Raw genomic sequence first — 27,860 nt, 5'->3', positions numbered from 1 at the left:
TCTTGTAATGAAAGAAAAGAACTGAATCAGGCAGTAACAGCTGGTCGCCTTTAACTCCTGCTCTCAGGAGGGAGGGGCAGGCAGATCCTATCTCCCCGAGTTCAAGGACAGCCTGGTCTACACAAACAAACATAGTCTTGAAAACAAAAAATGGGGCCTCAGGGGTTGAAGTTTAGCTCAATAACAGAGTACTTTTCTACTATATGCAAAACTCCTAGTTCAAATCTCCAATACTGCAGAGAGAAAGAGAGGGAGGAAGTAAGCTTAAAACCCCTGCTTCTGTTTTCAAAGTTGGTCACTATTGTGGAGGGCTTTGGGGCCACTTGGCAGGAATTTGACCTTGGACCAGGACAAGGAAGTAAGTTCAGACCTGCATCAGATTTTGGGCTGGAACAAAGAAGTAGGCTTCAGGCAAGAAGATGACTTTGGCCTAGGAAAGGGAAGTTGGCTCTGGTATCTTGGTCGTCTTGATTAGCCCTTAGAAACAGTGGTCACGGGACTTTTTTTATTGCCTTGCTTGTTCCCCAACTATTTGTGTTTATTGTCTTGCTTGTTCCCTTAACCTAGAACTAACCTTGTTACTTGCATGTAATTAAAATGGTATAAAAGCAGATTGGGCAAAAAAAGCCCGCCTCAGCCTCAGAACTGGCTGGGGTCATCTAACAGTGTTGTCTAATTGTCTTTTTTTCTGTTTTCGCTCCTTCCCTGGAGAACCTGTTGACTGACTGAGGTGGCTCGGCCACACTATCCTAGTCCAAGACACGTATATATCACTTAAAAGTATGTAAGAGCTAAGTCCACTTCTTGGGGGAAATCCACTGTTCATCCACCAATGTCCCAGGAGAGCTATGGTGACAAGCAATGTCTTTCTGTCTTATTTGCTCAGATGGTATCTTTTCTCTTTTACTTCATCATCCATTAAAGCATCCATGCGTTGGTCATTAGCTTTCTTAAATATTCTAAGGCACTAGATGCCTTCTACATGGGGGTGGCAAACTGAGGAGGTGAGTCGAGTGGAGCCCTGGGAAAATAAATAGATCAACCACGCACAACAGACCTATAAGGCAGGTTGGACTGAAGATGATGGAGACAGAGGCAGACACGGCTGGCATAGGGCAGCCAGGGGCCAGCGCAGAGCCAGGAAAGAAAATAAGGCTTCCCTGATGAGGCTGAAGGAAAGAACTGGAAAGTGGCTAGATAAAAGGTAGCCAGCCTTGAAGCAAGAGTGCTAATCTGACCCAAGACTCCAAGGAGCTCCTGTGGAAGAAAAAAGAACTAAGGGTTCCATTTGAATTTTAGTCAACTTTTTGTTTGTTTGTTTTTACTGTTGGCGGTGATGCTAGTTCGGATATTTTGTTTAATTTTGTTCATGACAAGATCTCACATGTCCCAGAACAATGTGGCAAGATTGGCCTTGAATTCCTACACATGTGGTTTATGCATTCATGTATGTGGGTGCATGTGCCCGTGTGTATACATGTGGTGGTCACAGTAGGATATCCAGGGTCACTCCCTACCACATCATTTATTCCTCTGAGGCAGGCTTTCTTATGGAATCTGGAGCTAGGCTAGCAGCCACCAAAGCCATCCTGAAGTCACAGGCACGCACATCCTGGTCTGGCTTTTTACCTGAGCATGGGTTCAGGCCTCTTGTTTACGCTGCAAGTGTACTTTCCTACTGAACCAGCCTGGCTTGGGATGTTTCATGTAGCCCAGGCTGGCCAAGATTGACCTTAAATTCCTGATTCTCCTGTCCAGCCTTCTAAGCACTAAGAGATTCCAGGCATGGCCCCCTACCCCCATCTGAAATGTGTAGTTGGAAAGAAATGACTTTATCATCTTAGAAGGCAAACTTCACAGGGGCAGGAGAACACAATGAAGATCAGGTTGGTCTGGGACTCAGAGAAATCCCCCTGCCTCTGCCTCTGCCTCCCCAGTGCTGGGAATAAAAGTATACAGCATCACACCCAGCAGAGGCTGAACCATTTTGTACTTCTAAATTCTTAACAGTCACCACCCTCTGTCTCATTGGTGACTTAGTTACAGTGTATGTTCTCTCTGTTGAATCTTCCAGGCAAACATTCTTTTACTCACAGAACAACCACGCCAAGGAACCTACATTACATCCAAAATAGTTATTTTAGTGCAGCTTTTATTTTTTAATTTAAAAATACATTTATATTTCTATTATTAATATTATTATTACTAGTTTTTTGAGACAAGGTTTTTCTTTGTAGCCTTGGTTGTCCTGGAAATCACTTTATACACCAGGCTGGCCTAGAACTTGGAGGTCTGACTGCCTCTGTCTTCTGAAGACTGGGATCAAAGCTGTGTTCCAGGGGCTGGAGAGATGGCTCAGTGGTTAAGAGCACCAACTGCTTTTCCAGAGGTCCTGAGTTCAATTCCCAGTAACCACATGGTGGCTCACAACCATCTGTAATGGGATCTGATGCCCTCTTCTGGTGTGTCTGAAGACAGCTGCAGTATACTTATATGTAATAAATAAATATTTTTTTAAAAAAGCAAAAAGCTGTGTGCCAACTCCTTTATTTTAACTTTATGTGTATGGGTGTTTTGCCTGCGTATATGTCTATATACCATGTGTACCATATGTATGCAGTGCCCACAGAAGTCGTTGGATCCCTTGTGACTGGAGTTACAGTTGGCTGTGAGCCACCATGTGGGTGCTGAAAGTCAAACCTAGATCCTCTGGAAAACGGGCCATTCTCTCCAGCTCATTTACATGTTATATTACATTTATTTATTTAGTATTTATGTAATATGCAGATAAGCACCATGACAGGCCTGTACAGGTCAGAGGACGGCCTTTCCAGAATTAAGAGATATAATTGGTGGGCGCCGGAGAGAAGACCCAGGGGTTAAGAGCTCTGATTGCGGGTTTGGGGATTTAGCTCAGTGGTAGAGCGCTTGCCTAGCAAGCGCAAGGCCCTGGGTTCGGTCCCCAGCTCCGAAAAAAAAAGAAAAAAGAAAAAAAAAAAAAAAAAAAGGGCTCTGATTGCTCTTGCTGAGGACCTGGAGAAAGAATCAACGGCCAGCACAGTCTCCATGGTAAGACCCTACCTCAAAACAGATAAAATCTGTCTTTCACGTTAAGATATTCCTGTTAGTAGTTACCTAAGTGATCCGCTAATGCTAACTTTGAGGAAGACAATATCAGCGTTTATACCTAACTAAGTACACCAGAAGGAGCCGTGTAGTAAATTACCCTCAAACCTTTGAAGAACCAGGGGATTTGTTTCTCGTTTTCTATCTTTTCTGCTATGGGGCAAAGTGAAAGCACTAACTTTGAAGGCAAAAGTACCTGGTTCTAGGACTGTGGCCCTTTTATAAGAGTGGCGGGGGGGGCGGGGGGAGGTGTTGGGGATTTAGCTCAGCGGTAGAGCGCTTGCCCTAGCAAGCGCAAGGCCCTGGTTCCGTCCCCAGCTCCAAAAAAAAAAAAAAAAAAAAAAAAAGTGGCCGGACTTCAGTATGAACCATACTGGAGTTTTTGCAATGAGATAAAGTCCTGCATATCTCCGGCTGGTCTCTAACTCAGTGTCGCTAAAGATGACTTTGGACTTCCGGTCCTCCTACCTCCATCTCAAGAGTTGCTAGTATTATAGATGCGGGCCACCATGCCGGGTTTAATGAAGTGCTGGGTATGAACTCAGGGCTTCCTGCATGGTAGGCTAGCTAGCCTTTTACCAACTAAGCTATATCAACCATCCTATGTTGTGAGTTAATAGATGACCTATGGGGAGATGTCAACATCTATGCACATCTGATTTTGTACAAATGACACAGACTTTGGTGAGTGGAAATGTTGTTTTCTGTTGCTTTCTTGAAGGGACCTACCGGAACCGAAATCAAAAAGCATGTACTAACTAACACAGAAACCTCCTCCCGCTAGCTCCACCCCCTACTAAAGGCTGCGTGCCTGCTATTGGTTCCTCTGCCCGCCGTCGGTTGCCGTGGAGACTCCGCGCTGCGGCCCTGGGCTCATGGCGCTGTACCATCTCTTCTCTCACCCGGTCGAGCGCGCCTACCGCGCGGGGCTCTGCTCCAAGGCCGCTCTCTTCCTGCTGCTGACCACCGCGCTCACCTACATCCCCCCGTTGCTGGTGGCCTTTCGGAGCCACGGTAAGCCTGCCTGGGTCTGGAGGGCCACTGGGTTCGGCGCGGCCCGCGGGCCCAGGCCGGCTATCCTGACCCGGCTCCCCCAACACGCCTTGTCTCCCGCAGGGTTTTGGCTGAAGCGCAGCAGCTACGAAGAGCAGCCGAACGTGCGCTTCCAGCACCAAGTGCTGCTCGTGGCTCTACTGGGGCCCGAGCCGGGAGCCTTCCTCGCCTGGAGCACGTACCCCACTTTCAACCGGCTGCAGGGGGTTCACCTGCGGGTTCCGCTCGTGTCGGTGCGTGGTTCCCGCCGGGACCCTGGGGGGAAAGCATGGGGTGAGATCCTAGTTGGGTCATTTGACGGGCTGTAGGGGCAGTCTCATGTATCCCAGGCTGGCCTTAAACTATATAGCCAAAGTCGTTCTTCAACAACTGATCCTCCGGCCTTCACCTTCCCAGGGCCAGGAATTTCTGCTATGCAACGCCGTGCTGGGGGTTATGGGGTGCTGGGAATCAAACCCAGGGCTTTTTGCTTGCATGCGAGCACTTTACCACTGAGCCAATGCTCAGTCCCACAGCTTGGATCTCAAGGATCCACTGGGGTTGGAAACAAAGTTTCTTTGGCCCGCGCGCGCATGCTTAACTTTCTAGATAGTTTTACTCAGCTTCACGAGGTGTCCCCAGACAATCAACCATGCAGGCGGAATGTTTGGTGGATTTGAGTCCAGAAGCCAGAGCACACTGCCTGTCTCTGGTGCTGGTCACTTCTGAATGAAAAAGTGGCTGTGAAAACCCTTTTAAGGGCTTGAAGGCCGGGTTCTGTAGACGCCAGGATGTCGCTGAATTTGAACATCACCAGGCTGTAAAGACAGAAAGTGCCCGCGTTTTTTATGCTGACTGGACGCAGGGTAGGGAAAGCGCTGATTGGTTGAATTCTCGGCTGGGGCTCTGGCCAAGCCACGCCTGTCTGGGTTAGGCTCCTAACTGGGTTCCACACTGCAGCTGTCTCCTATGAAACTGGAACATTTTACTGTCTGCAGTTTAGTGTTTGCTTTCGCATAAGTCAAATGCATCCTTACATTTCCTTTAGTCGTATGGAACATCTGGCTTTCCTACATTCAAATGTGGATCCATTCGGACAGGTCTGATTATTAGCCTAGAAGGCAAACTCCTGTAGCTGATGGGGCGGGGGCGGGGCGGGGGTGTCAGACTTTCTCCCCACAACAGGTAAATAAGATAGCAATATGCAAAATCTAATTCAGATTACTTGGTTCATATATATATAAGTATTTTTTTTTCCTTATCACAAACCTGTTGTCAGAAAAGTGAAGGCTCACTGTGGTTGGTACATGTATCAGTACTTGTTAACCAACCGAGTTTGTTAGTTTTAAGGTCTGTAGCTTATTCAATGACATGAGCAGAGTGATGAATTTAAATTGCCCCTCCCCTACCTACACAGCAAGCTCAAGGCTATTCTGTCTCAAAAGCCGGAGCCCTGGCTCCTGAAGTCAGAGGCATAAAACGTGGTGGGGTCAGTTCCCTCCTGTCACTGTCCCAGGGATCCAGCTCAGATTCCCAGGGTTGGCTGCAAGGGTCTTTACCTGCTGAGTTATCTCATTACCCACCCTTACTCCTTGATGTGTTTTTTTTTTAATTTTGCCCCAATTATTTTTATTATTAAAATTATTGTATGAATAAACAAAGCTTTTAACTAACTCTTACGGCTTTTTTATTCTTTTTGAGATGGGTTATTGCTGTGTTTGTTGCCTGCCCAAGCTGGCTTTGGCTGAAGCAGTAAGTCCCGTTCAGCCCCCTAAGAAGCTGGGACAGCAGCCGAGTACCACATGCCCAGACTTACGTCATACACCTCTGAATGCCAGCGGAAGCTTTTTGTTGTAATTTCATGCACATAGAGAAAACAAAGCAAGCAAAGGAAAATTATTTCCTGCAGGGAAATAAACCTCGCGAAGAAGCAAGGAAGGAGATGCAGTCAGTTGCGAACAGGACTTGCATAGTCTTAGTCTTAGACGGAATGCTGACTAAGCAAAATGTGCATCTAGGGAAACCGAAGGGATGGGGCGGGGGGAGATGCCATGGGGTCTGGTGGGAAGGGGAGGAGAACTCAGGCTCCGGCCTTCCCCGTGGAATGTCGGTAGAGAATACTCAGAAACAGAAGTAGACTCGCAGCAAATCTTATTAAAAACATCGGGAAGGCGCTTCTTTGTTTTCGTTTTTCCGAACAGGGTTTCTCTTTGTATCCGTGGTTGTCCAGGAACTTGCTCTGTAGACCAGGTTGGCCGCGAACTCAGCAATGCCCCTGCCTCAGTCTCCCCGGTGCTGGGATTAAAGGCATGTGCCACCATCACCCAGGCTGGGGAGCAGTTCTAACACAGTCATTAGGTAACTGGGGCATAAGTGTTTGCTTTGGATGTTAATTGGTTTTTTTGTTTTGTTTTTTTGGGGTTTTTTTGTAGCATCACTGAACTCTTTAAATCTTCAAATGATCAAGGCTCTTCCCCCACACCACCAACACATACCCCTTAGTTTTTTGAGACTGCAAGGCATGTGGTCCAGGATGGCTTGAAACTGGATATGTAGCCTAGGTTGACCCTAATGACTTAGTATTTCTGGTCTTTCAGCCTGTGCCTGAACAGCACTGAGATTGTGGGCCACCGTGCCTGCTTTTACCTTTTTTTTTTTTTTACGATTTATTTATTTATTATATATAAGTACACTGTAGCTGTCTTCAGACACACCAGAAGAGGGCATCAGATCTCATTACAGATGGTTGTGAGCCACCATAGGTTGCTTGGATTTGAACTCAGGACCCCTGGAAGAGCAGCCAGTGCTCTTAACCCCTGAGCCATCCCTCCAGCCCCTAGTTCTGGTTTTACTTTAAGACAGTGTGTGGGGTTTCTTGTTTGTTTGTTTTTTTGTTGTTGTTGGCTGGCTGGCTGCTGTTTGTTTTTGAATCAGGGTCTCTCTACGTAGTCCAGACCAAATTCCAACTCACTGTGCAAACCTAGGCTGGCTTCAAGCTGTCCGTCCTCTCACTGCCATCTCCCAAGCATTGGGGTGGCTGGCAAGTGCCACCACGCCTGGCAAACATCCTGTGTTTATGTCTGGGATTCTCGGTGGACGGTTTTCTCTTTTTATATCTCTCCCTTTTATGTTGCCATTGTTTCCCTGGGACACTTATGGACATTTAAGTCTGAGGGAAAGCTGAGGTATTCACCAAAGCAAGAGTAAACACCAGGCTCTGCCCCCCTCCTTTCCTTCTTACTCATTCGCTGCCACTGCTTGGTGGCTTAGCCGGCGGCAGTGAGCTGCTTATCTCTAGAACCAGAAGCCACCCCCTTGAGAGAGAGCCCTGCATCATCTTCCTCTGCTTCTGGCGGTTCCACTTTCAAATTTCAGAAGCCAAAAACTAATTCTCTTCAATCCTGGAGGGATGTGCTGCTGCGTTCCATTTCATTCTGTTTTGTTTCCCATGGTGGGGCTCTACCCCAAGGCCTTAAATGTGCTAGGCAGTCGGTCAACCTCTGAGCTGCAACCTTGGTAATTGTGCACAGTTCAGAAAACGGGCCCTCACTAGGGATGTTGTTCAGGGTAGAATGCTGTCTAGGATGTGCGAGCCTCTGGGTTCAATCCTTATTGTGCTCTTGTGTGTGTGTGTGTGTGTGTGTGTGTGTGTGTGTGTGTGTGTGTGTGTGTGTTTATACATTCTTTTTTTTTTAATTTATTTATTTTATGTAGGTCAGTATACCATTGCTCTCTTCAGACACACCAGAAGAGGGCATCAGATCTCATTACAGATGGTTGTGAGCCACCATGTGGTTGCTGGGGATTGAACTCAGGACCTCTGGAAGAGCAGCCAGTGCTCTAACCACTGAGCCATCTCTCCAGCCCATCTTCATACATTCTTGGTCTCTGTGTTGATATCTTGGTTTATTGAACTTGTGGTCCTCCTGTCCCTGCCTCACTAATGGCTGGCATTGCAGGCATACACCACTGTGCCTAGCTGGACACGTTCACATGGTATATATTTTAGTATTATTATCATCATCGTCATTATTATTTTTAGACAGTCTATATAGCCCAGACTGCCTCTGCCTCCTGTGTGCTGGGGTTCTTCGCTTTTCCAACAGTAGGTTTTATGGTATGTGAATTGCATCTCCAATGCTCATAAAAGCAGACAGGCAGTAGCCTAGTGTGTGGTACAAGCAACAATAGTAAAAATCCCTGTTGACTTACCATGTCTTATCTGTGTTCGTCTGTCTCCTTGAACACACAATAAGTACTTTACTGTCAGGTAGATATTTAAAGTCCTTTCCACAGTATTTGGCCTGTGGTGAACAGTAAATATTTTCATTTATTCTCATAGTAACCCTGTGAGGTGAATTGGGAGAACATCGTCCACCATTTTACATATGAAGACATAGACTCACAGACGGGTCACTTGTCCTGGCTTTCACACGAACAGTGTCCACCGGGGCACAGTGGTGCATGGTTGTACCCTCTGCAACTCACAGGGCTGAGACAGGAAGATCACAAGCTCAGCGAGCAAGCCTAGCTATCAACACATCACAGACACAATCCAAAAAAAATCGTATTTTATTTTCTATGCTTAATCCAGTGAAATACTTGAATTTTAGCTCTGAGCGTGTGAAACCAGGCTGGCTTCACCATGTCTGGGAAATGTCCTAGGAGTCAAGGAAGCCATGGATTTTAGGCCAAGATTTGACCAACATTGGGAGGTGGCTTTGAAGTTACTAATTTTGGAAAATGCTCCAAAGCCACAGATATCCTTGCTTCTGCTCTGGCCAGCTGACCTGTAACAGTGTCTGCAAGATTCCCATATATTTTAAAGTCTAGTTTTTGTTATTTGTAAGTGGCCTTCTCGGTGACATGGCTCAGTTAAGGATACAGGGCTAGAGATTAAAGATGGATGTCGGAACAGTCTGAGCAGAGAGGCCATGTGTGTAAGCGTCCATTCTTTCCCATCTCTCACTCTGGGGTGTGTCTTGCGGTCCTTGGCACCTGACAGTCACTGGTGGCCAGGAGGGTGCCTGCTTTAGTTCTCAGTACCCATCTGTGTGCAGACATCCAAAGAGCCAGGGTGGCAGGATGTGGTGGTTACATGGCCAGAAGGTGAGGAACTCCAGTTGTAGGCCACCCAAGACTTCGTAGCAAAGCACTGTCCGACAACAGCAGCAAAGGGCTTGTTGACAAAGGTTTGCAAACCCCAGCACCTAGGAGGCAGAGGCAGCACTAGGGGGAGAGGACTCCTGGAGATGGGGTTACCTGTGAGCTACCCAGTGGGTGCTAGGAGCTGAACCAGAGTGTGTGTAAGAGCGCCTAGTGCTATTAACCATGGAGCTATCATTCTAACAACTAAATAAAAGACAGAAAGATAATACCCAGTAATGACGAGAGTAGGCGAGATGGACAGTGGTTTAAACTTGATCATTCACATTGAAAATTACAGAGAGAAAAAAAACTCAAGGGATAAAACAGGAATCAAACAAAGCCCCAACAAGCCACAAGAGGCTGCAGATGCCCTGGGAAATGGATATAAGTCATGACGGCCCGGGAGCAGTAGAACTCCTTAGGTCAGCAGCCAGCCTGGCTAGGAATGTCGCTGAGTGGCATATAGCCCCAGCCTAGCATACGCAAGGCCCCAGGTTCAAGGCTCACTCACACAGAAATTAACAGCAGCTCCTGCTGGCTATCAGTCACGATCAGCTCCAACCCCACCTTGCCCTCTGGTCCCTGTTCCCTGCAGCTAACAAGAAGCCTCGCCTGAGGACTGGTTGCTCCCTGCTAGAGTGAAGACCCCCTACTGGTGGGGTCCTGATAAGGACAGCAACCAAACAATCAAGTCAGGTATTTTCCTTCTGCCTTCCAGGTCCCCTCTACATGACCTTCCTCCAAGCTCTGAGGAGTGGAGGGCACAGGGATGGAGCACTCTGAGAGAAGCTCTGGGGTGTTGTCTCTTCAACGGAGCAGATACATGTCTGGTTCCCACTGGGAAAGCTGGGTGTGTTTAGTAGCCTGGTGATCTCTGCTATCTGTAGGACCTGGTTACACCTGAATTCCCAGTCACTACCACCCCAGTCCCTTAGGCACTGTCAACAGGCCCTACATATCTTTATGAAAGAGACCATTTGTACCTTGTAAAGACTTTCAGGCTCAGTGGTTAAGAGCACTGACTGCTCTCCCAGAGGTCCTGAGTTCAAATCCCAGCAACCATAGGGTGGCTCACAGCCATCTGTAATGGTATCTGATGCCCTCTTCTGGTGTGCATGAAGACAGCTACAGTGTACTCATATATAAATAAATATACATCTAAAAAAAAAAGTTTCAATATAGCATGTCCTAAGCTTTGTTCACACACAGGATTGAGTTAATTATCACCAGGAATCTTTTTAATAAATTGTGCTGTGCTTAAAATGGCTAAAATAAACTGCCCATGTCAGACTCTAGAAGTTTGAACGTCATTGGTCACGTCACTTTCTTGCTCGCCTCACGTGGACACTCTGCTGGCCCTGGTGACCTGCTGAGAGAAGACCCTCAGAGACCCTCCACTGAGGTGTCCACACCAGCTATGTCCTGAGGTTCTCTTCCCAGCTGCCTGCACCCTCTTTCTCAATCTCAGATGCAGGCACCGTCCCCCTTTGCCCGTTCAGTCCTCTCCTTCCTGTGCTTCTAATATTTCCTACATTAAAATAAGTATTTTAGTCTCTTCTCTCAGTTGCACCAGATCGATGTCAGTGGACTAAGGTACATCTTCTAGCCAACATTAGTATTGATCCCTCCTGTAAATGATTATCCTGCAACAACCAGAAAACTTTGAAATTAGACTTCACAGGCACCGTTGCAGGCAGGCACGTTTGTGTGCATGAATGCGCATATGTGGGGCTGAGGATCGAAGCCAGTGCCAACATATGCTGGGCATACTAAGCAAGCACCCTGTCAGTGATCACTTCCGCATACTCTCACACGCGCGTCTACGGAAGGAGAATTGATGATCATTGGTCAGAACCCAGTTCAGCTACTGGAGTCCATACCTCCTCTTGCCCTCAGTTTAGCATGCCATATACAGGCTGTGGCAGGAATATATGAGACCATACATGGATATAAAAATTGTTACACACCTGCCTGTAACCTGAGCACTGGGAGGCTGAGACAGGAAGATCAGGAGTTCAAGACCAACTTGGCTACATAGCAAGACCTCTAAATAAAAAGATAACTGGGCCAGTTAAGAGCACATCCTGCGGGCTGGAGAGATGGCTCAGTGGTTAGAGCACTGACTGCTCTTCCAGAGGTCCTGAGTTTGGTTTCCAGCAACCACATGGTGGCTCACAACCATCTGTAACTCCAGTTCCAGGGAATCCAACACCCAACAACCTGGCCTCCATGAAATTTTTGTGGTTTTGTTTTGTTTTTTATTTTTGTTTGGTTTTAAAATTTTAGATATTTTTGTTTTATTTATTATAGGTGTATGTGTGCTTTTAGAAATCATAAAAAGTGAGCTACTGAGCGGACAGGCAAAGGTGCTTGCCGCCAAGCCTGACAACTGTGCTTCATCCCCAGGATCAACATGGCAGGAGGGGACTGTCTCCTGTACGATGTCCTCTGACCTCCACACATGTGCCACACACGCATGCAAGCACACACACAAATAAATAGATGTAATTTTTAAGTTCCAAAACACACATACACACATATATTTCATAAAAATGAAGTGTTGTGATTTACACATTTTCTTAGCCAGATACCAATTAGATTTTAGCAACTAAGCTAGAACTAGTTTTGAGTCATTTGCTCTCTGAAAAAAAAAAAAAAAAACCATCGTATTTAGTTTATGTGTGTGAGTGTTTTGTCTGCCCGTCTGTCCGTGCTCCGTATGTGTGCAGTGGTCTCAGAAGCCACTGATTGACCTCTTCTGGGACTGGAGTTATAGTGACATGGCCTCCATGTGGTCACTGGAAATTGGGCTCAGGTCCGCTGGAAGAGCAGCCAGTGCTGTTAACAGCTGAGCCATCTCTCCAGCCCCCCACCCAGTCCTGACCCCCCCGACCCGCATGCCCCAGTGCCTACTGTCATCACAGTACAGTCACAGTTAGGGTTTGAACACGGTACGTCCTCCTTAGGCTCGTGTGAGAACATTTGGTTGCCAGCTGGTGGCGCTGTTTGGAAAGGTTGTGGAACATTTAAAGCTGAAGCCTTGCTGGAGGAAGTCTGTCATTGGAAGTTAGCTTTGACTCACCCACGGTCAGGGAGCCTCCGCCCTCTTCCTCCTCCTCAGCCTTCCTTCCCACTGCCCAGGTGCCCTGCCGTCACCCACACAGACCCTTGTTTAGCCTGGGTCACCCTCCACCCATTCCCCGCTTATACTGTCAGGGTGCCAGCAAGTTAGATCATCCCAAACACTTCTCATGAAAGTCTCCATTTTAGCCTGCTTCAGTTTTCTTCGTGTCACTTGCTTGACAGTTACCTGGTGCTGTCATGTATTTATCTGTCACTCTTCCCAGCAGAATGCTACCTTTGTACAAAATGATGTTTCCTGCCCCTGTCTTTGGTTTTATTTTGTTTTGTTTTTGGGGGCGGTGCATTTTTTTGAGGTTATTTATTTATGTATATATGTATTTAATTTAAGGATTTATGGAAACATTTTTTTTTTATGGGGGTTTTTTTTTTTTTTTAAAATTTGTTTTGTTTTTTTGGAACTTTTCATTCTTTTTTTTTCGGAGGGGATGACCTCAAATTCTTCCCAAAGGCAAATTATTTGGTTCCGTTTTTTTTTTTTTTTTTTTTTCTTTTTTTAGTGGGGACCTGGAACTCAATGGCCTTGTGCACCTAGGCAAGACCTCTTCTTCCCAAATATTCATATATAAATCCCCAACTGTTGTTATTATTTTATTGATTTCATATTTGGTTTATGTGTGTGGTGTATAGATGTCTACATGTATGTACACCTATGTGAATATGTGTGCACGTAAGTTCCTGGGGGCACCAGAGGGCAATGGGATTCCCTGGACCTAGAGTTTGAGGTGGTTGTGAGGCTCCCAGTGGAAGTACTGAGAGCCAACTCTGTCCTCTGGAAGAGCAGCACACAGTGCTCCACCTCCTGTGAGACCCAAGCAGGAAGGATGTGTGCACGTTTCAGGTCAAGGTTACTGTTTGCAGCTAAGACAGTTAAGCGCAAGTCCCTGTGCAGGTTAGGGCTTCTGTGTGTGGTTGAAGAATAAGTTCCTGTGTGACCTGTGTAAGGCTTTGCAACTTACGGTTTCTATGTATAATTAAAGGAAGTTCCTGGTTCTTAGACCTGGTGTAAAACATGTTTCTCAACCCACACTAAACCTTTTCATTTGCATATTATCCTTTTTTTTTCATTGTTTAATTAATTTTGATTGGTTGGCTGATCGAGACAGGGTTTTCTGTGTAGCCCTGGCTGTCCTTTGAACTCACTTTGTAGACCAGGCTGCCCTTGAACTCACAGAGATCTACCGCCTCTGCCTCCAAGTGCTGGGATTAAGGGGTGTGCTACCCCACCCACCCCTTACTCCAGACATATTTTTATGACACTGTATAACAACCAGTTCCCAGGGGTTGGGGATTTAGCTCAGTGGTAGAGCGCTTGCCTAGGAAGCGCAAGGCCCTGGGTTCGGTCCCCAGCTCCGAAAAAAAAAGAAAAAAAAAAAAAAAAAAAAAAACAACAAAGCAACCAGTTCCCTTGCCTCTGTAACACTTTATCTCTCACACAAAAGAGACCTCAGGAGGCTAAAAGGGGTTGCTCTCCAAAATCCCACTTAGGGAGAGGCAGTTGGACTGGTCAGTCACAGATGCACCCCAAAATACAACTTGCTTTAGTCAGTCAGACAATTTTGACCATGTTTTTCTTCTCGAAATTCTCAGATAACATTCCCTCATCATTAGTTTTTTTGAGACAGTGTAGTATAGCCCAGGCTGGTCTTAAACTTGGTATGTAGCTGAGGATGACCTTAAACTCCTGATCCTTATATATCCTCCTTCCATGTCCAGCTCTTATTTTTATTTCTTTATTTTTTACTATGTATGCAGCATTCTGCCTGCATGTATACCTGCTTCAGAACGCCAGATCTCACAGATGGTTGTGAGCCACCATGTGCTGGAATTGAACTCAGGACCTCTGGAAGAGCAGGCAGTGCTCTTAACCACTGAGCCATCTCTCCAGCCCCTATTCTTTATTTTTTGAGATGAGTTTCACTCTGTAGTCTAGGAGGGCCTTGCACTCTATGTAGCCCAGGCTGGCCCCAATTTTGTAATGATCCTTCTGCTTCAGCCTCCTAAATGTTGAGATTTTGCTGTACCCCACAATATTTGGCTACTGTTTGCTTGCTTTATTTTTTTTTTAACTTTAAAAAAATTTTTTCTGGACAGTTTAGTACCCAAAAGAAATTTAAGGGGTTGGGGATTTAGGTCAATGGTAGGGCACTTGCCTAGGAAGCAAAAGGCCCTGGGTTCGGTCCCCAGCTCCGAAAAAAAAAAAAAAAAAAAGAAAAATATTTTTAAAAAAAAAGAAATTTAAATTAAAATACCTAATCTGCACTTGATTAGCCAAAAGGCTGGAACACAGTAAAATATCCAATCTTAAATCCTGCTTCCTGGGGCTGGAGAGATGGCTCAGCGGTCAAGAGCACTGACTGCTCTTCCAAAGGTTTCCCAGCAACCACATGGTTCACATGGCTCACAGCCATCTGTAATGGGATCCAGCGCCCTCCTCTGGTGTGCATGAAGACAGCGAAGCGACAGTGTACTCAGAACGCAGAAGAATAAGTAAATTTAAAAATCTGTGTCTAGATTTCTCTCATCTGTCTAAGGCGTGACACACATTGTAAGGACCAAATGAAATCCTCTCCCTGGCACATTCCTGGAGCCATTCAGCAGTTCTCTCCTGGCCCCTCTTCCCTTGTAAACAGAGAATCACAGTCGGTCTTTATCTTCCTCTCCAGTCCAAAGGTCCAGAAGGTAGCTGTGTTGGTCTGAATATAAATGGTACTCACGGGCCCATAGGTGGAGGAAGTGTGTCGCTGTGTGGAGTGGGCTCTGAGATCTCAGAAGCTTAAACCAGACCCAGAGTCCCATCTCTTCCTGCTGCCTGCCAATCTGGACACAGAACCCTTAGCTCCCTCTCCAGCACCAGGTCTGATTGCACGTGGCCATGCTTCCCACCACGAGGATAATGGACTGAACTCTGAACAGCAGTGGTCACGGTAGCTCGTCATAGCAACAGCGTGGCCAGCACTCTTCCTTAGAGCAACAGAAGCTAGCTCACAGGAGGCCAGGCAGCCGCTTCCCATCTCACTCATACTGACCAATACGTAAGTGGCTCTGGGACTCTATCAGCCACCCTGGTAAGAAGTCCCCTCCTCCCCCAGAGAGCAGATGGACAAGGACGAGGAGAGAAGTAGCCAGTGGCGGAAGGACAGTAGATGATAACGAGCCTAAGACAAGGATGCTGCTGTCTTGAAGGAAAGAGATCACTTAAAGGCTCTAAAGGCACCTACCTTCACTCCAGCCTTGCTCATCTGAGACAAAACCTCTTGTTTGCAGAGTCTTATATATGGGTGGGCAAAGTAATGGGCTGAGGTGGACTGCTTCTGGGATGAGCTTAGCATGGAGGTTTTGATGTGTGTCAAGGACTCCTGGCAGAGGGGTTACATTTCAGTTCTGTCCCTCCTGCCAGCCACTGTCAGGTCACTGTGACATAAGCCGAGACTGCAGGGACCAGCTAGCGACCTATTTTTAACTGTCCACATATGATTTATGGGCTTTGACTTTCTTATGCCCTCCTCTGATTTTTGTTAAATATTTGTGGTCTTGGTATCTTATTGATCGTCCCTTTTTTTAAATTGATGGATGCTGAAAGACACACAAGCTTTGAAGCTTCCACAGAGTCATGAGACAGATAGTCCAACCTTAAGTATCTGAAGCAAGGGCACTTGGGGTTTAAGACGTACAAATAGGGGGTACACACACGGCCCAGTGGTTAGGAGCACTAGCTGCTCTCACAAAGGACCTGAGTGTAGTTCCCAACACCCACATGACGGCTCACGACCGTCTGTAACGACACTTTCAGGGCCTCTTCCAGAAGTGCCCTTCTGGCCTCTGTGTGCACCAGGTGCGCACTCAGTGCACAGACACACATGCATGCAAACATGTATGCACATAAAATAAAAATAAATCTTAAAGAAATGTATAAATAGAGCTTGGTGGATTTGTATAGCGTTTGCATGATGATTAGAGTTAGATTTTGTTTCTTTCCATTTTTTTTTTAAAGATTTATTTATTTTATGTATGAGTGCTCCATCTGTATGTACACCTGCCTGCCAGAAGAGGGCACCAGACCCCATTACAGATGGTTGTGAGCCACCATGTGGCTCAGCAATAGAGCAAGCGCACCGTGGTCAGTGCTGGTCTCTAGTACGGGGAGGCCTTGGCTAATCCTAGTGCTCTAAAGAAAGAACAAGAGGATGACAGTTAGGGAGGGGAAGGAAAAAGAAATTCTCTGGGTGCTGGAGACATGGCTCAATACTGCCCTTGCAGAGGACCCAGGTTAAGTTTCAGACCTTCATCAGGCAACTCAAGATGATCACCTTCCCTCAAGCCTGAGGGCATCCAACAGTGTCTTCTGGCTTGCACAGGCGCACACACACGTGCATACGAATAGTTACACACACACATACACACACACACACACATAACTAAAGTAAATAACAATTCTTTTCTGTTTGTTTTTGTTTTGTGTTATGTGTGTGTTGCTTGTTTGTTTGTTGTTTTTATTTTTAAGATAAGGTTTCACCGTGTACCTGGGCTGCTCTGGAACTTGCCCTGTTGACCAGACTGACCTCTAACTCAGATCTGTCTGTCTCTGCCTCCCAAGCACTGGGATTAAAGTTGTGTGGGCCACCACTGCCTAGCTAGGACAATTCTCTAACAAAGTAAATCTCTTCCTTTGGCCTCTGTAGACCAGAGAAGAAGACAGGAACCAGGATGGAAAAATGGATGTACTATACTTTAAACTTGAACTTCCCCTGCAGTCCACAGAGCAAGTGCTCGGTGTGCAGCTTATCCTGACCTTCTCCTACCAACTGCACGTGAGTCTGCCTTCTCTGAGCCCTCTCCTCTCCCTCCTCCCCTGGGAGAGCCACACTGCAGATGGCTCTTGTACGGAATGTTATTGGGAATTCAAATAGACAAATTGAATATTCAAAGTAATAGGGCAGAGGGTTCTGGGCAGAAAGGTTCCTGAGTGGGCTAGCGCACGCATGCCAGGCCTGACAACGCATCTCTCTTCCTAATGACTTCAGAGGATGTCAACATTCGAGATGCAGAGCATGGCGTTTCTCCAGTCCTCCTTTGCTGTTCCCGGGTCACAGTTACACGTGAATGGCGACCTGAGGCTGCAACAGAAGCAGCCACTGAGCTACCGTGGCCTGGACGTCAGATACAACGTAAGGATGCCCCTTGTGGTCCAGCACCTTCATGCCTAGGCTTATCACAGCCTTCGAAGGACAAGAAATTTAAGCTTAGAAATAGCATTTAGTTCTTATGTGTATGAGTGTTCTGCCTGAACGGATGTTGTACACCATAGATGTGCAGTGCTGCACCCAAGCCCAGGCCGTCTAGAGGAGCAGTCAGTACTCTAAAACACTAAACCATCGCTCCAGCCACATCGTGAATTCTTTCTTAATGTAGGAAGGGAGTTGGAGAGCTGGCTCAATAGTTGCAAGCACTGGCTGTTCTTCCAGAGAACCTGAGTGTGATTTTCAGCTCCCAGGTGGCAGCTTACATCTGCTTGTAGTTCCACTTCCGGTGGATCCATCACCCTCTTCTGACCTCCTCAGGCACTGTGCACACATGGTGCGCAGAAACATGTGCAGACAACACACACACACACACACACACACACACACACACACACAATAATTTTTTGTAGGCATAGAAAACAATAATTTTTTTTTTTTTTTTTTTTTTGGTTCTTTTTTTTTCTGGGGACATAGAAAGGGCCTCTCCCTGAGCGGGGGAAAATCCCCATTCTTACTGAAGAACTTAACTGTCCATTGCATTCGGCTACACCCACTCCAAATGTATTCTGTGTTAGTTTTTGTTGTTGTTCGTTTGCTTTGTTTCTTCAAGACAGGGTTTCTCGGTGTAGCCCTGGCTGTCCTGGAACTCACCCTGTAGACCAGGCTGGCCTCAGACTTGCAGGGATCCACCTAAAGGTGTGCGCCATCACCAGGTCACCTTCTGTTCAGTGACTGCTTGTTGCGACCCAATGCCTGACAGAACAACCTGAAGGAGGAGAGATCTATTTTGCTCACAGTTTCAAAGGTTTTAGGCTGTCCTGGTGGGAAGGCGGGGAGTACAGAGCTTTACGCTGCGGCCTTCAGGAAGCAGATTGAAGCAGGTTGGGGCCAGAGCAGGATGCAGCCCCGAAAGACAAGTTCCCAGGCCTCGCTTCTTCCAACCAGGTCCCACCTTCCACAGCTTCTCACTCTCTCTCACACGCACACCACCCAACGTCTGTTCACATTTTGAACCTGTCAATGGGTCAAACTATCCATCAGCTCTGAGCCTCACTTCCTAAAGCTCTCTGGAAATGCCCTGTGCCCAGAGTGTCCTCTACTAAATCTCCCAAGTGCTGCTCAGGCCAAGCAATATGACAGTCAATATTGACTGTCACATCTTCCAAATGACCTCATAAAATGCCTATGTAAATATCTTTTTAAAAATACCAGTCACCACTCATTGAAAAGGTGACATATGCCAGCCCAGAGTGAACAGGTTTACGGGTGGGTGTGGTGTTGTGCGGGCCCTGGCAGCCCCTGCTTGGGAAACGAGGTAGGAAGATGACTTGAAGCCAGGAAGTAAAGACTAGCCTGGGCATCTCATCAACGCCCCATCTCAAACAGAAATAGGAAGGAGCCTTGCTCATATGTCACGATTTTCAAACTTCCCGGTGAAATGAGCAACACCTCATCTCAAACAGAAATGAAGAAGTGGCTTATAAATGTCACGGTTTTCAACCGCTGTGACTTCCTGAGACACCGACTGGCTCAGCGCTCATTTGTTTGAGAGCCCTATGGCCATGGCTCACGCCAGCAGGACCAGGGGTCAGCAGGACCAGGGATGGAGGGGACACACTGGCAGCCACATGGTTGGCATAACCTATTTTCTTACAACAGGAATCGGAGGGAAACTGTTGTCTTTATATTAAAGCCAACATGGACACATGGGCAGAATCTCACCATCGCCCAGCTCTGCACCAGCTCTGACGTGCGCACGCAAAATGATTGTCACAGAGAGTTTATTCATCCCCAAAGAAAAGATTACTGAACTGGGGCTGGTGAGATGTTCTGTTCCCGGCATCCACATCAGGTCACTTACAACCACCTGTAACTCTAACTCCAGACTCCAGGGCGACCCAATGCCTCCGGCCTCTATGGGCACGTGTGCTCACATGTACATGTTACCCCCACCCTCTGACACACTCACATTCGCACACAAGTATGAATAATAAAAATAGAACTCTACAGAAATGATTCTGAACCAGGGCTGGGTCACAAGCACGAGAGCGTGGTCTCTGGGCCAGGGTGGCCTCAGGATTGAGGCTGGGTGGGCTGCTTCGTGGGAAGGAGAGTGGAGTGCTCACAGTGTGTCCTCCCGCCTCGCCCCAGGTATCGGTGATCAATGGGACCAGTCCTTTTGCCCACGACTACGACCTGACTCACATTGTCGCTGCCTATCAGGAAAGGAATGGTGAGTTGCTGGACCCCTGTCCACAGGCTGCCCGGGCTTGCCGGAACTTGTCCTCTGTCCACTGTCCACACCCTTTCCCACATGCCACCTCTCCCGTAGCCCGGCATAGCAGCAATCACTCGCTTTATTTATCCTGTCACTGGCTTGGCTGCTTTGCTCTCATTAGTGTGTATTGGTTTGAGTGAGTTGTCTCTCATAATACACCTGTAAGAGAAGTCAGGGCCGTTTACTGTCCTCACTTTCCAGACAGCGATGGGTGATGCGTGTCAGGCAGTCCGCATTGGTAGGCTGGTAGAAGGGAGGCACTGGCAGAACTGACTATAGGTAGCGTTTGTCCCTAGAGGAGCGTCCCCAGGCTTGAGTCAGCACACCAGGCTGGTTTGTGGTCTAACATTTTCCCTAAAGGCATCAAAAGTGTTTCTGGCAACACGACATTATGGGTGACAGCCACAAACGTTTCACAAGTGGAGGGCTTTTAATCCCAGTATTTCTTTTTAATTTTATGCAGTACAATAGCAGCAATACAATTCCTAAAACTAAATCTGACAACTGCTGGCCCCAAGATCAACTCTTTCCTCTTTAATTCATTCACTTTTTGTCCATATATAAATAGTTTCATACAACATTCACTCTTTGGGGCTGGGAGCTCGAGCTCTTGCTTAGCATAGATCGGGTACAATTCCCCCGATTCAGTCACCAGTGCCACATAAAGCTTGGTAGCACACACACACATAGCCCCAGCCCTCAGGAGATGGAGAAATTCAAGCTCATCCTTGGTAATATAGCAAGTCGGAGACCAGTGAGCTACATGAGACTCCAGAGAGAGAGAGAGAGACAGAAACAGAGACAGAGACAGACAGAGAGACAGAGAGAGAAGAAAGGAGTCAATGAGATGGTTCAGTGGGTGGATAAGAGCATTTTCCATTAAGCCTGATGACCTGAGTTCTATCCTTGGGGTTCACATGGTGGAGGGAGAGAATTGGTACACCTCTTGCACACACACACACACACACACACACACACACACACACACACACACACACACACACACACATTCACACACACACACACAAATAAATAACTATTTAAAAGGACCAGTACTGGTGACATGGATCAGCAATTAAGAGTGCTTGCTACTCTCCAGATAACTGGGATTCCTAGCAGCTGTGTTAGGCTGTTCCTGATTATCTATAAGACCAACTTCAATATATCTGGCCTCTACAGACACCCTCATACACAAGAACACACACACACACACACACACACACACACACACACACACACACACAAAAGCACGCAAATAGATCTTAGAAACGGAAAAGACTTTGGGATCTGTACTCAAAGACTACTTACAGCCCTTCGCTTTGAATTAATGACTAATGTTTGCCTTGCAGTTACCACTGTCCTCAGTGATCCCAACCCAATCTGGCTGGTGGGCCGGGCCGCTGAAGCTCCTTTTGTGATCGATGCTGTCATCCGCTATCCCGTGGAAGTCATTTCATATCCTTTCTGTTAGCCGGGTTCCACTAGGAAAGAAGAGCTTCCTTAGTTTAGTTACCCCAAGTAGGAACAGATGTGGGACTCACAAGATAGGAAATTGCCACAGCTCTTTAGCCCCACACAAATGACTGCTGCTCCTACAGCAAAGAAAAATCAATTTCCTGTGCCTCTTTCTTTCTAAACATTTCTGAGTCAGAATTATCCATATTTATATCTTAATAATCTCTGGAGAGTATTTGAAGTATTCTGTTTCCCGTCTGACCTGAGCTTTGGGGTAGCTGTTCCTTATGCGTGGCCGCTGTTCCTTAGCATTTGTACTTATCAGCCAGGGTTCTGGGAGATGATAAAGTTTGCCTGGATCCAGTATGTCAGCATCCTGCTCATCTTCCTCTGGGTGTTTGAAAGAATCAAAATCTTCGTGTTTCAGAACCAAGTAGTGACCTCCATCCCTGTAGCCGTGCCCCAGGGAGAGATAAGGAAAGAGCACTTATCCTGAGAAGCTTCTGTCAGGAGACCGAGGGACCATGGCTACCTCATTCCTGTCTTCTGAGACTGGCGGTTTTACAACATTTCTGCAAAGAGCCCGCTGGACACTCTCAGGCCTGCGTGTTTCACCTCAGAGACAAAGAATGGATTGGTTGTACGGCACAACCCCCACGTCTTCAAAGCACGGGGGCAACCTACAAACACTAGTTTGTGGAAAGGTCGCAGGGTTACCAGAGGCTATGATTTTTGTTATGTTTTGTTTCTGGTTTTGCTCTGCTTTGGCCTTGAATTTCAGGAGAAAATTGTGGTGAGTTCATACATCTTTGAAAGAGCCCCACCTCTGGTCAAGGGAGGAGTTTACTTCTTTTGAACTGGGATGCCCTGTGCACCCCTCCCTCCTATCATAAGCTAGCTACATTTTTAGCCTCCTCGGGTCTCTCACAAGAAATTTGCAAATCCCTAGTACTTTCTGCTCCTAGATATCTACACAGTGCCCATTCAGAACTTTGATTTCCAGAGCTGAAGCCTTCAACTGGAGAACGGAAGGGGGCAGGGCGGGCCCTAAATACAAGAGTCTCAGAAACATGTGCACGCTGGCGGGTGACTTAAGGGCAGGAGGACCAGACACCTGCCCTCAGCCCTCAGGCTAATAGATGGGGGTCTGTCATCAGCTCAGCTAAACAGCCCTCTGTTCCTGCCCTGCTATGGCTGGCTCTGTGCCCTGTTTCTTGGCCTCTGTCTGTGCCCCTGGGATGGTGGCTGGAGTCAGAAGTGCTGTTTCATTCAGTCTGTCCGCCTACCCCCAGCATCAGTGGAGGACATTGGGCTTCTAACAACAGGTTCTTTCTCCCTGGCCCTCACCCAACCGCCTAGCCACTCCTCCTCCTCCTTGCTGGCCTTCCCCCTTTCTGAAAGGATGTGGGTGACAGAGGGGTTGCTGTTGGCATTGGCTTCCACTGCCTGACAACCGCAGGGTTTATTCGGAGGCTGAGCTGAAAACTCAGTTGTTTGCTGTTCCCTCGCTTTGGGGAAGGCATGAGGAGCAGAGAGTGAGGAAGGAGGCTAAGCAGAGCCTCTAATCCAGCCTGGCCATTAACAGTGAGAAGGAGCCCAGCCAGATAGCCCTCTGCTCTATAGAAGTCTACAAAGACTTCTACTTTACACAGAAATCTCTCATTTGGCCCCGGTCCTGCGCTGAGCAATTGTGCCCTCTTAAAGAACTCCGCCTTTGGCCCTGGGAGGACACGCCTACCACCCTTGCCTCCATGTCTAACCACAAACACTCCTCCCTTTGTGCCTCAGTTTACCTTGGAGGCACCCTTCTGTCAGACTGAGCAAAGTAAGAATTTTGAAAACCAAGCTCTTTTGAAGTATTTGAGGAGAGAAACTCTCTAGTACTGGTTTCTCTGACCTAACACGTACGGCTGATTATACGCCCGAAGAGTTACGTGAAAAACGGTCTCTGATTTCAATTTTGCAAAGGTTATGAGAGGGCTAGGGATGTGGATCTGCCTGGCACGCTTGGAGCCCTGGGTTCCATCCCCAGCACACCTTCACGGTGGTGCAAGCTGATAACCCCAGCCCATCGTGGGTGGAGACAGGAGTAGAATCATCCCTAAGTTAGAGCCCAGCCTGGGATACTTGAGACCCTGTCTCAATAAAATAAGGAAATGGGCTTGGCAGCGTGACAAGAAATATATTGTATGGAAAAAAAGATAACAAGTTACAGAAAGATGACCAAAGATACAAGCTACTTTGCATTATATTAAACTATTCTGTGCAAACTCTGTATAGAGAACTCAATGATGTTTTATAACTTTCTAATTAAAATATTCTGAAAGGAAGTTTCCTGTGGCTTTTGAAAGGCAGGGGCCCTGGGTGGGGAAACAATAGGGAGGGGACGAGGTTCCACGGGATTCTGAGTGAGCGAGATGCTCTGCCCAGACCCTACCTAAAGATGTTGAGAGCTTTTGTTAGGTCTTCGGCAAAAGTCCTCTAGGCCCACCCCAGGTAAAGGAGGGATTTTCATTGGAATCCACATGGCAAATGGAAGACACGGCTGGAAAATTACAACTGTGTTTGGTGAGTATCAGGTTATTTTCAGATCAGATGTTGGGTGGTTAGTTCTAGGCCTCATGGCCCAGAATGGCAAGAGGAAAAATAGTGGAAAATACACAGGATTGCAACTAAGCTATAACACAGAGCCAGAGTCTGAGTTGATTACTCATCCTGGGAGGGGAGAAGGAGGGTCTGATTCTGTCACGTGATTGGTTCAGATTCTGTTTGAATGAGGTGAGGGCTGGGGTAGCAAAGCTTTCTCTCTCCCCACTCTTTGTTTATTTCTCTCTGCCCCGCCCCCTCTACTTCTTCACATTCGTGCATTTCAAAGTAAGTTTTGTACATTTTGTTTCCTTTTTTTTCTTTATTAACTTGAATATTTCTTATTTACATTTCGAGTTTTATTCCCTTTCCCTGTTTCCGGGCAAACGTCCCCCTCCCCCCTCCTCTTCTGCCTTGCTCTCCCCCTCACCCTCCCCTCCCCTCCTTCTTTTGTACATTTTTTTTTTTTTTCCCCTTTTTTTTTAAAATCCTCCCCCCCAAAGATTTATTTATTTATTATATATAAGTACACTGTAGCCCTCCCCCAAGTTTTGTACATTTTTGACCATGGTAAATCCTAAGTGTCTCCTGGAGAAAAATGTGTAAAAATCTCACAAGCCTCTCCTGGTTAAATTAAACTTATTTATTTTTTTTATTGGAACAGGGTCTTGGTATGTAACCCGTGGTGGTCTTACACTTCAGATAATCCTGCCTCAGTTTTTTAAGTGGTAGAATTAACAAGAATGATCCACCTAACCTGACTTTCAAATTAAGATAGGGTTTCTCTGTGTAGCCCTGGCTATCCTAGCACACTCACTCTGTAGACCAGGCTAGCCTCGAACTCTAACACCCACTTCCACTTCCTGAGTGCTGGGATTAAAGGCATGTGTCGCCACCACCCAGCTCTGACTTTAAATTTTTAAAGAAAATAATAGCCGTCTAAATACTTTACCCAGAAGTCAATAGATGGTATTCTCTTAGAACGCAGTTTGTGCGTGCCTCTGTGTGTGTGTGTGTGTGTGTGTGTGTGTGTGTGTGTGTGTGTGTGTGTGTGTGCGCGCGCGCTCTCTCTCTCTCATTATAGCTTTTCCCGGATTGTGGTAAATACCATTTCTTTGAAAGTTATATAAATCTTCGGTGCGTTTATTTCCTTAAGATGAATCCAGAAAGAAGTTACTAGTTCAGAAACGAGTGGCCATGGTTAAGGATCCTAACTTTATCTTGCCAAGTCGTACCCGGAAAGGCTGCATTGATATCCTCTCCCACCACAGATTTACAAGTCTCCCACAAAGTCTTCTGCATATGCTTGGGCTCTCTGCCCTGTTGCTTATAAAAGGAGAAATCTACTTTACTGTTGAAATGTGTCCTGTGTTTATCTGGACCTGTTATCAACTCGGCACCTCTGGTAGAGGCGTGTACCCGGAGGGGATGGCAGCTGCTGCTCCCACTGCAAAAGCCACCTGTCCTTTCGGCCCCTCCCCACTCCTCTGTTGCTCAGGGGGCATCCGGGTCCCCCTGGCATCAAGGTGTCTGTTTGGATAGTTGCAAAGATGCCACCCTCAGAGGAGGGGGGCAAGATAAAGATTCAATTTCCTGCACAAGGGCCTTTTGTCCTCTGAGAAGCTTCTCCCCTCGGGACAGATTTTTCGGTCCATTAGTGGGCCGAGCGGTGGCTCTGCCAGCAGGCTGGACGATCCATCCCCACCCCGGGGAGGGGGGCGGTCAATGTTCCTAGAGCCCACCTGTGGCCTCCCTCTTCCTGCCCTCGCACCCCCTCCCCGTCCCCCGGGCGTGGCCCGACACGGTCGGGGTTGGGGAGGATAGAGGAGCTCCAGGCCAACTGGCTGCTTCCTTGCTCGGCTCCCGCCCTGGCTCCCGCCGGCGGCCCCAGGCAAAGAGCCACCACTCACTGAGCTGCTCATTGTATGCGCCCCGGGCGGGCCGCGCAGAGCAGCACAGAAGCGCAGCCAGCAGCGCAGGTAGAGCGGGGCCGGGCGGGGCTGCTCCAGGGTGGGGGGCCGGGTCTCCGTGATAACCTTAGGACCCCTGCACCCCAATATCTCGTTCTTACTGCTCTTCGGTTTCCGTCCCCCTCTGGAATTCCTATCTAGTTTTTCTCCAAGTGTTTCCCATCGGTACCCTCGAGATTCCCCCAGGCCGATGTCACCGGATGTCCCTTCTTCGCTGTGGGATCTTAAGAACTGAGTCAGTCCCCGTGGATTCCCAGGGAAGAATAAGGACTGCTGCGGGGTGGAACTCGGAAGGGACCAGTCCTAGGAGACTCTGTTGAGCCTGTGGGGAGGGAGGTCCTCCTTTGGGCGCCAGGGCCAGTTCGTGGGCGAACACTACTAAGCTTTCTTCGGGTAGATGAGTAATCAGGTGGGCTGTTCCACCTCAAGGAGGAATTTGGGCTGACTAGAAGTGCAGCTCTCGGAGCTCATCGGCCTGACAGCTTAGACAGGGTTGGTGGCGGGAGAGAATGGTGTATGATGTGTGTAGAGACAAGTTATGGTTCGCAGAGTTCTTGGAAATGGTCCGTCCCCCAGGGGCTTCACCCCCTTCTTTCCCTCTCCCAGCTACCCGGAGCATCACTTTAAGCTTGCTCAAGAGCTTTGTCACAGAATGCTTAAGATTAGTTTGGAACCCCATCTAGAATGTTGGCTTCTTCTGGCTGTTCAACCTTGGACATAGTAGTGGGTTCTCTTGGCCCTCAGTATGTATGCTCCCCCAAAATGCTCCTTTCTCCTCCCTCCTAATGGGGAGTAGGAAAGAGAAACAAATTCAATTCCCTTCACATTTTGGACAGAGGGCTTAAGGTTTCGGGGGTTTTTAGGCTTGATTACTCTGTGCAATCCAGACTGTCCCTGAAGTCACTGTAGCCCAGGGTGGCCTGGCCGCAAACTCATAAAGGCTGAGATTACGGGAGTGTGCTGTGATGCCCTTAGCTAAATAAATCAACCGCCTTCTTTTTTAAAATGAGAGGATTGAGGCTTGAACAGCAGGGGGTGAGGGGTGGGGACTGAGTTGACTGGAAGCCTCGGTGCATAAAAAGCTACATACAGGGTATAGAAGACTGTGGGTGGGGTGACTCGTTAGAGTCTCATTTTACCAAAGTATCTGGCCCACAGTGGTTTAGTGACCGGCCTGACATGGGCTATGAACCCAGTCTGACTTCAAAAGCCAGGCTTCCAGCCATTATTTCTTGCAGTCTTCTGTGCTGTGCACACTTGAGCTGTCTCTGCCTGTGCTTGCTGTCTTTTGTTAAAGTCATAGGGTCATCACGATCTGTCTGAACTGTTGTGCTGGGGTTTTTCTTATGCGCAGAATTTCTCTTAGGCTCATAGAATGACCCAGGCCACATGTCTGGTGTTATTTTAAGTGCTTTAGAAATATGAACATTCCAGTCTTGAGACCTAGTCCATAAGTTAGGGATTCTATTCTCTTTGGTTTTGTAGACTTAAAGTAATAAACAGGTACAGAGAGATTAAGTAACCTGGTCCCTCCGATGTAACAGGTTCTAGCTTCTAGCCTCATGGAGGACACAGGACATGTAGACTTGCAGGGACAGGAGTACACTGGATGGTACTGGCAGCATTCAGTATCACCTAAGATAAGTCCATATTGAAATTTCTCCTCTTATCTCTAAGATAGCTTCTAGGGATCCAAATCAGAATAGGTCCTAAGATACCATTGACAGTTTTGAATTCCTTTCTTCACAACTAGTTCCGTTTTAGTTATGTCATTGACTCAGGAGAATAATTTGCTCTTTTGAATATGAAGTCATTGGGAAGTTAATTGGAGGGCTGTGGCTGGTCTTTTGCTACTTCGAGGGTTCTTTTTCCCACCCTTTG

At 47.3% G+C, this 27,860-nt stretch overlaps 1 protein-coding gene across 1 annotated transcript; it reads left to right on the top strand.

Moving 5' to 3' along the window:
• The first annotated feature begins 3,984 nt into the window (after window positions 1–3,984).
• On the top strand, window positions 3,985–22,899 carry Tmem231 (transmembrane protein 231). Its single transcript, XM_032887986.1, has 7 exons — window positions 3,985–4,140; window positions 4,243–4,412; window positions 17,130–17,258; window positions 17,472–17,615; window positions 19,842–19,923; window positions 21,318–21,423; window positions 21,742–22,899. The coding sequence occupies exons 1-7, from the start codon at window positions 4,002–4,004 to the stop codon at window positions 21,917–21,919; spliced, it is 948 nt and encodes a 315-aa protein (XP_032743877.1). The 5' UTR covers window positions 3,985–4,001; the 3' UTR covers window positions 21,920–22,899.
• The last annotated feature ends 4,961 nt before the right edge of the window (window positions 22,900–27,860 follow it).

Source organism: Rattus rattus, chromosome 17 (assembly GCF_011064425.1).
Source record: "Rattus rattus isolate New Zealand chromosome 17, Rrattus_CSIRO_v1, whole genome shotgun sequence".
Lineage (NCBI taxonomy): Eukaryota > Metazoa > Chordata > Mammalia > Rodentia > Muridae > Rattus > Rattus rattus.
Note: the sequence above shows the minus strand (reverse complement) of the source record. Positions and strands in the feature narration are given on the sequence as shown.

Bases quoted from the DNA above. Each gene is read 5' to 3' on its own strand.
- Tmem231 (XM_032887986.1), top strand. From the start codon at position 4,002: ATGGCGCTGTACCATCTCTTCTCTCACCCGGTCGAGCGCGCCTACCGC. The intron at 17,616-19,841 runs GTAAGGATGCCC...GCCTCGCCCCAG, and splicing joins GCCTGGACGTCAGATACAAC to GTATCGGTGATCAATGGGAC. The intron at 19,924-21,317 runs GTGAGTTGCTGG...TTTGCCTTGCAG, and splicing joins TGCCTATCAGGAAAGGAATG to TTACCACTGTCCTCAGTGAT.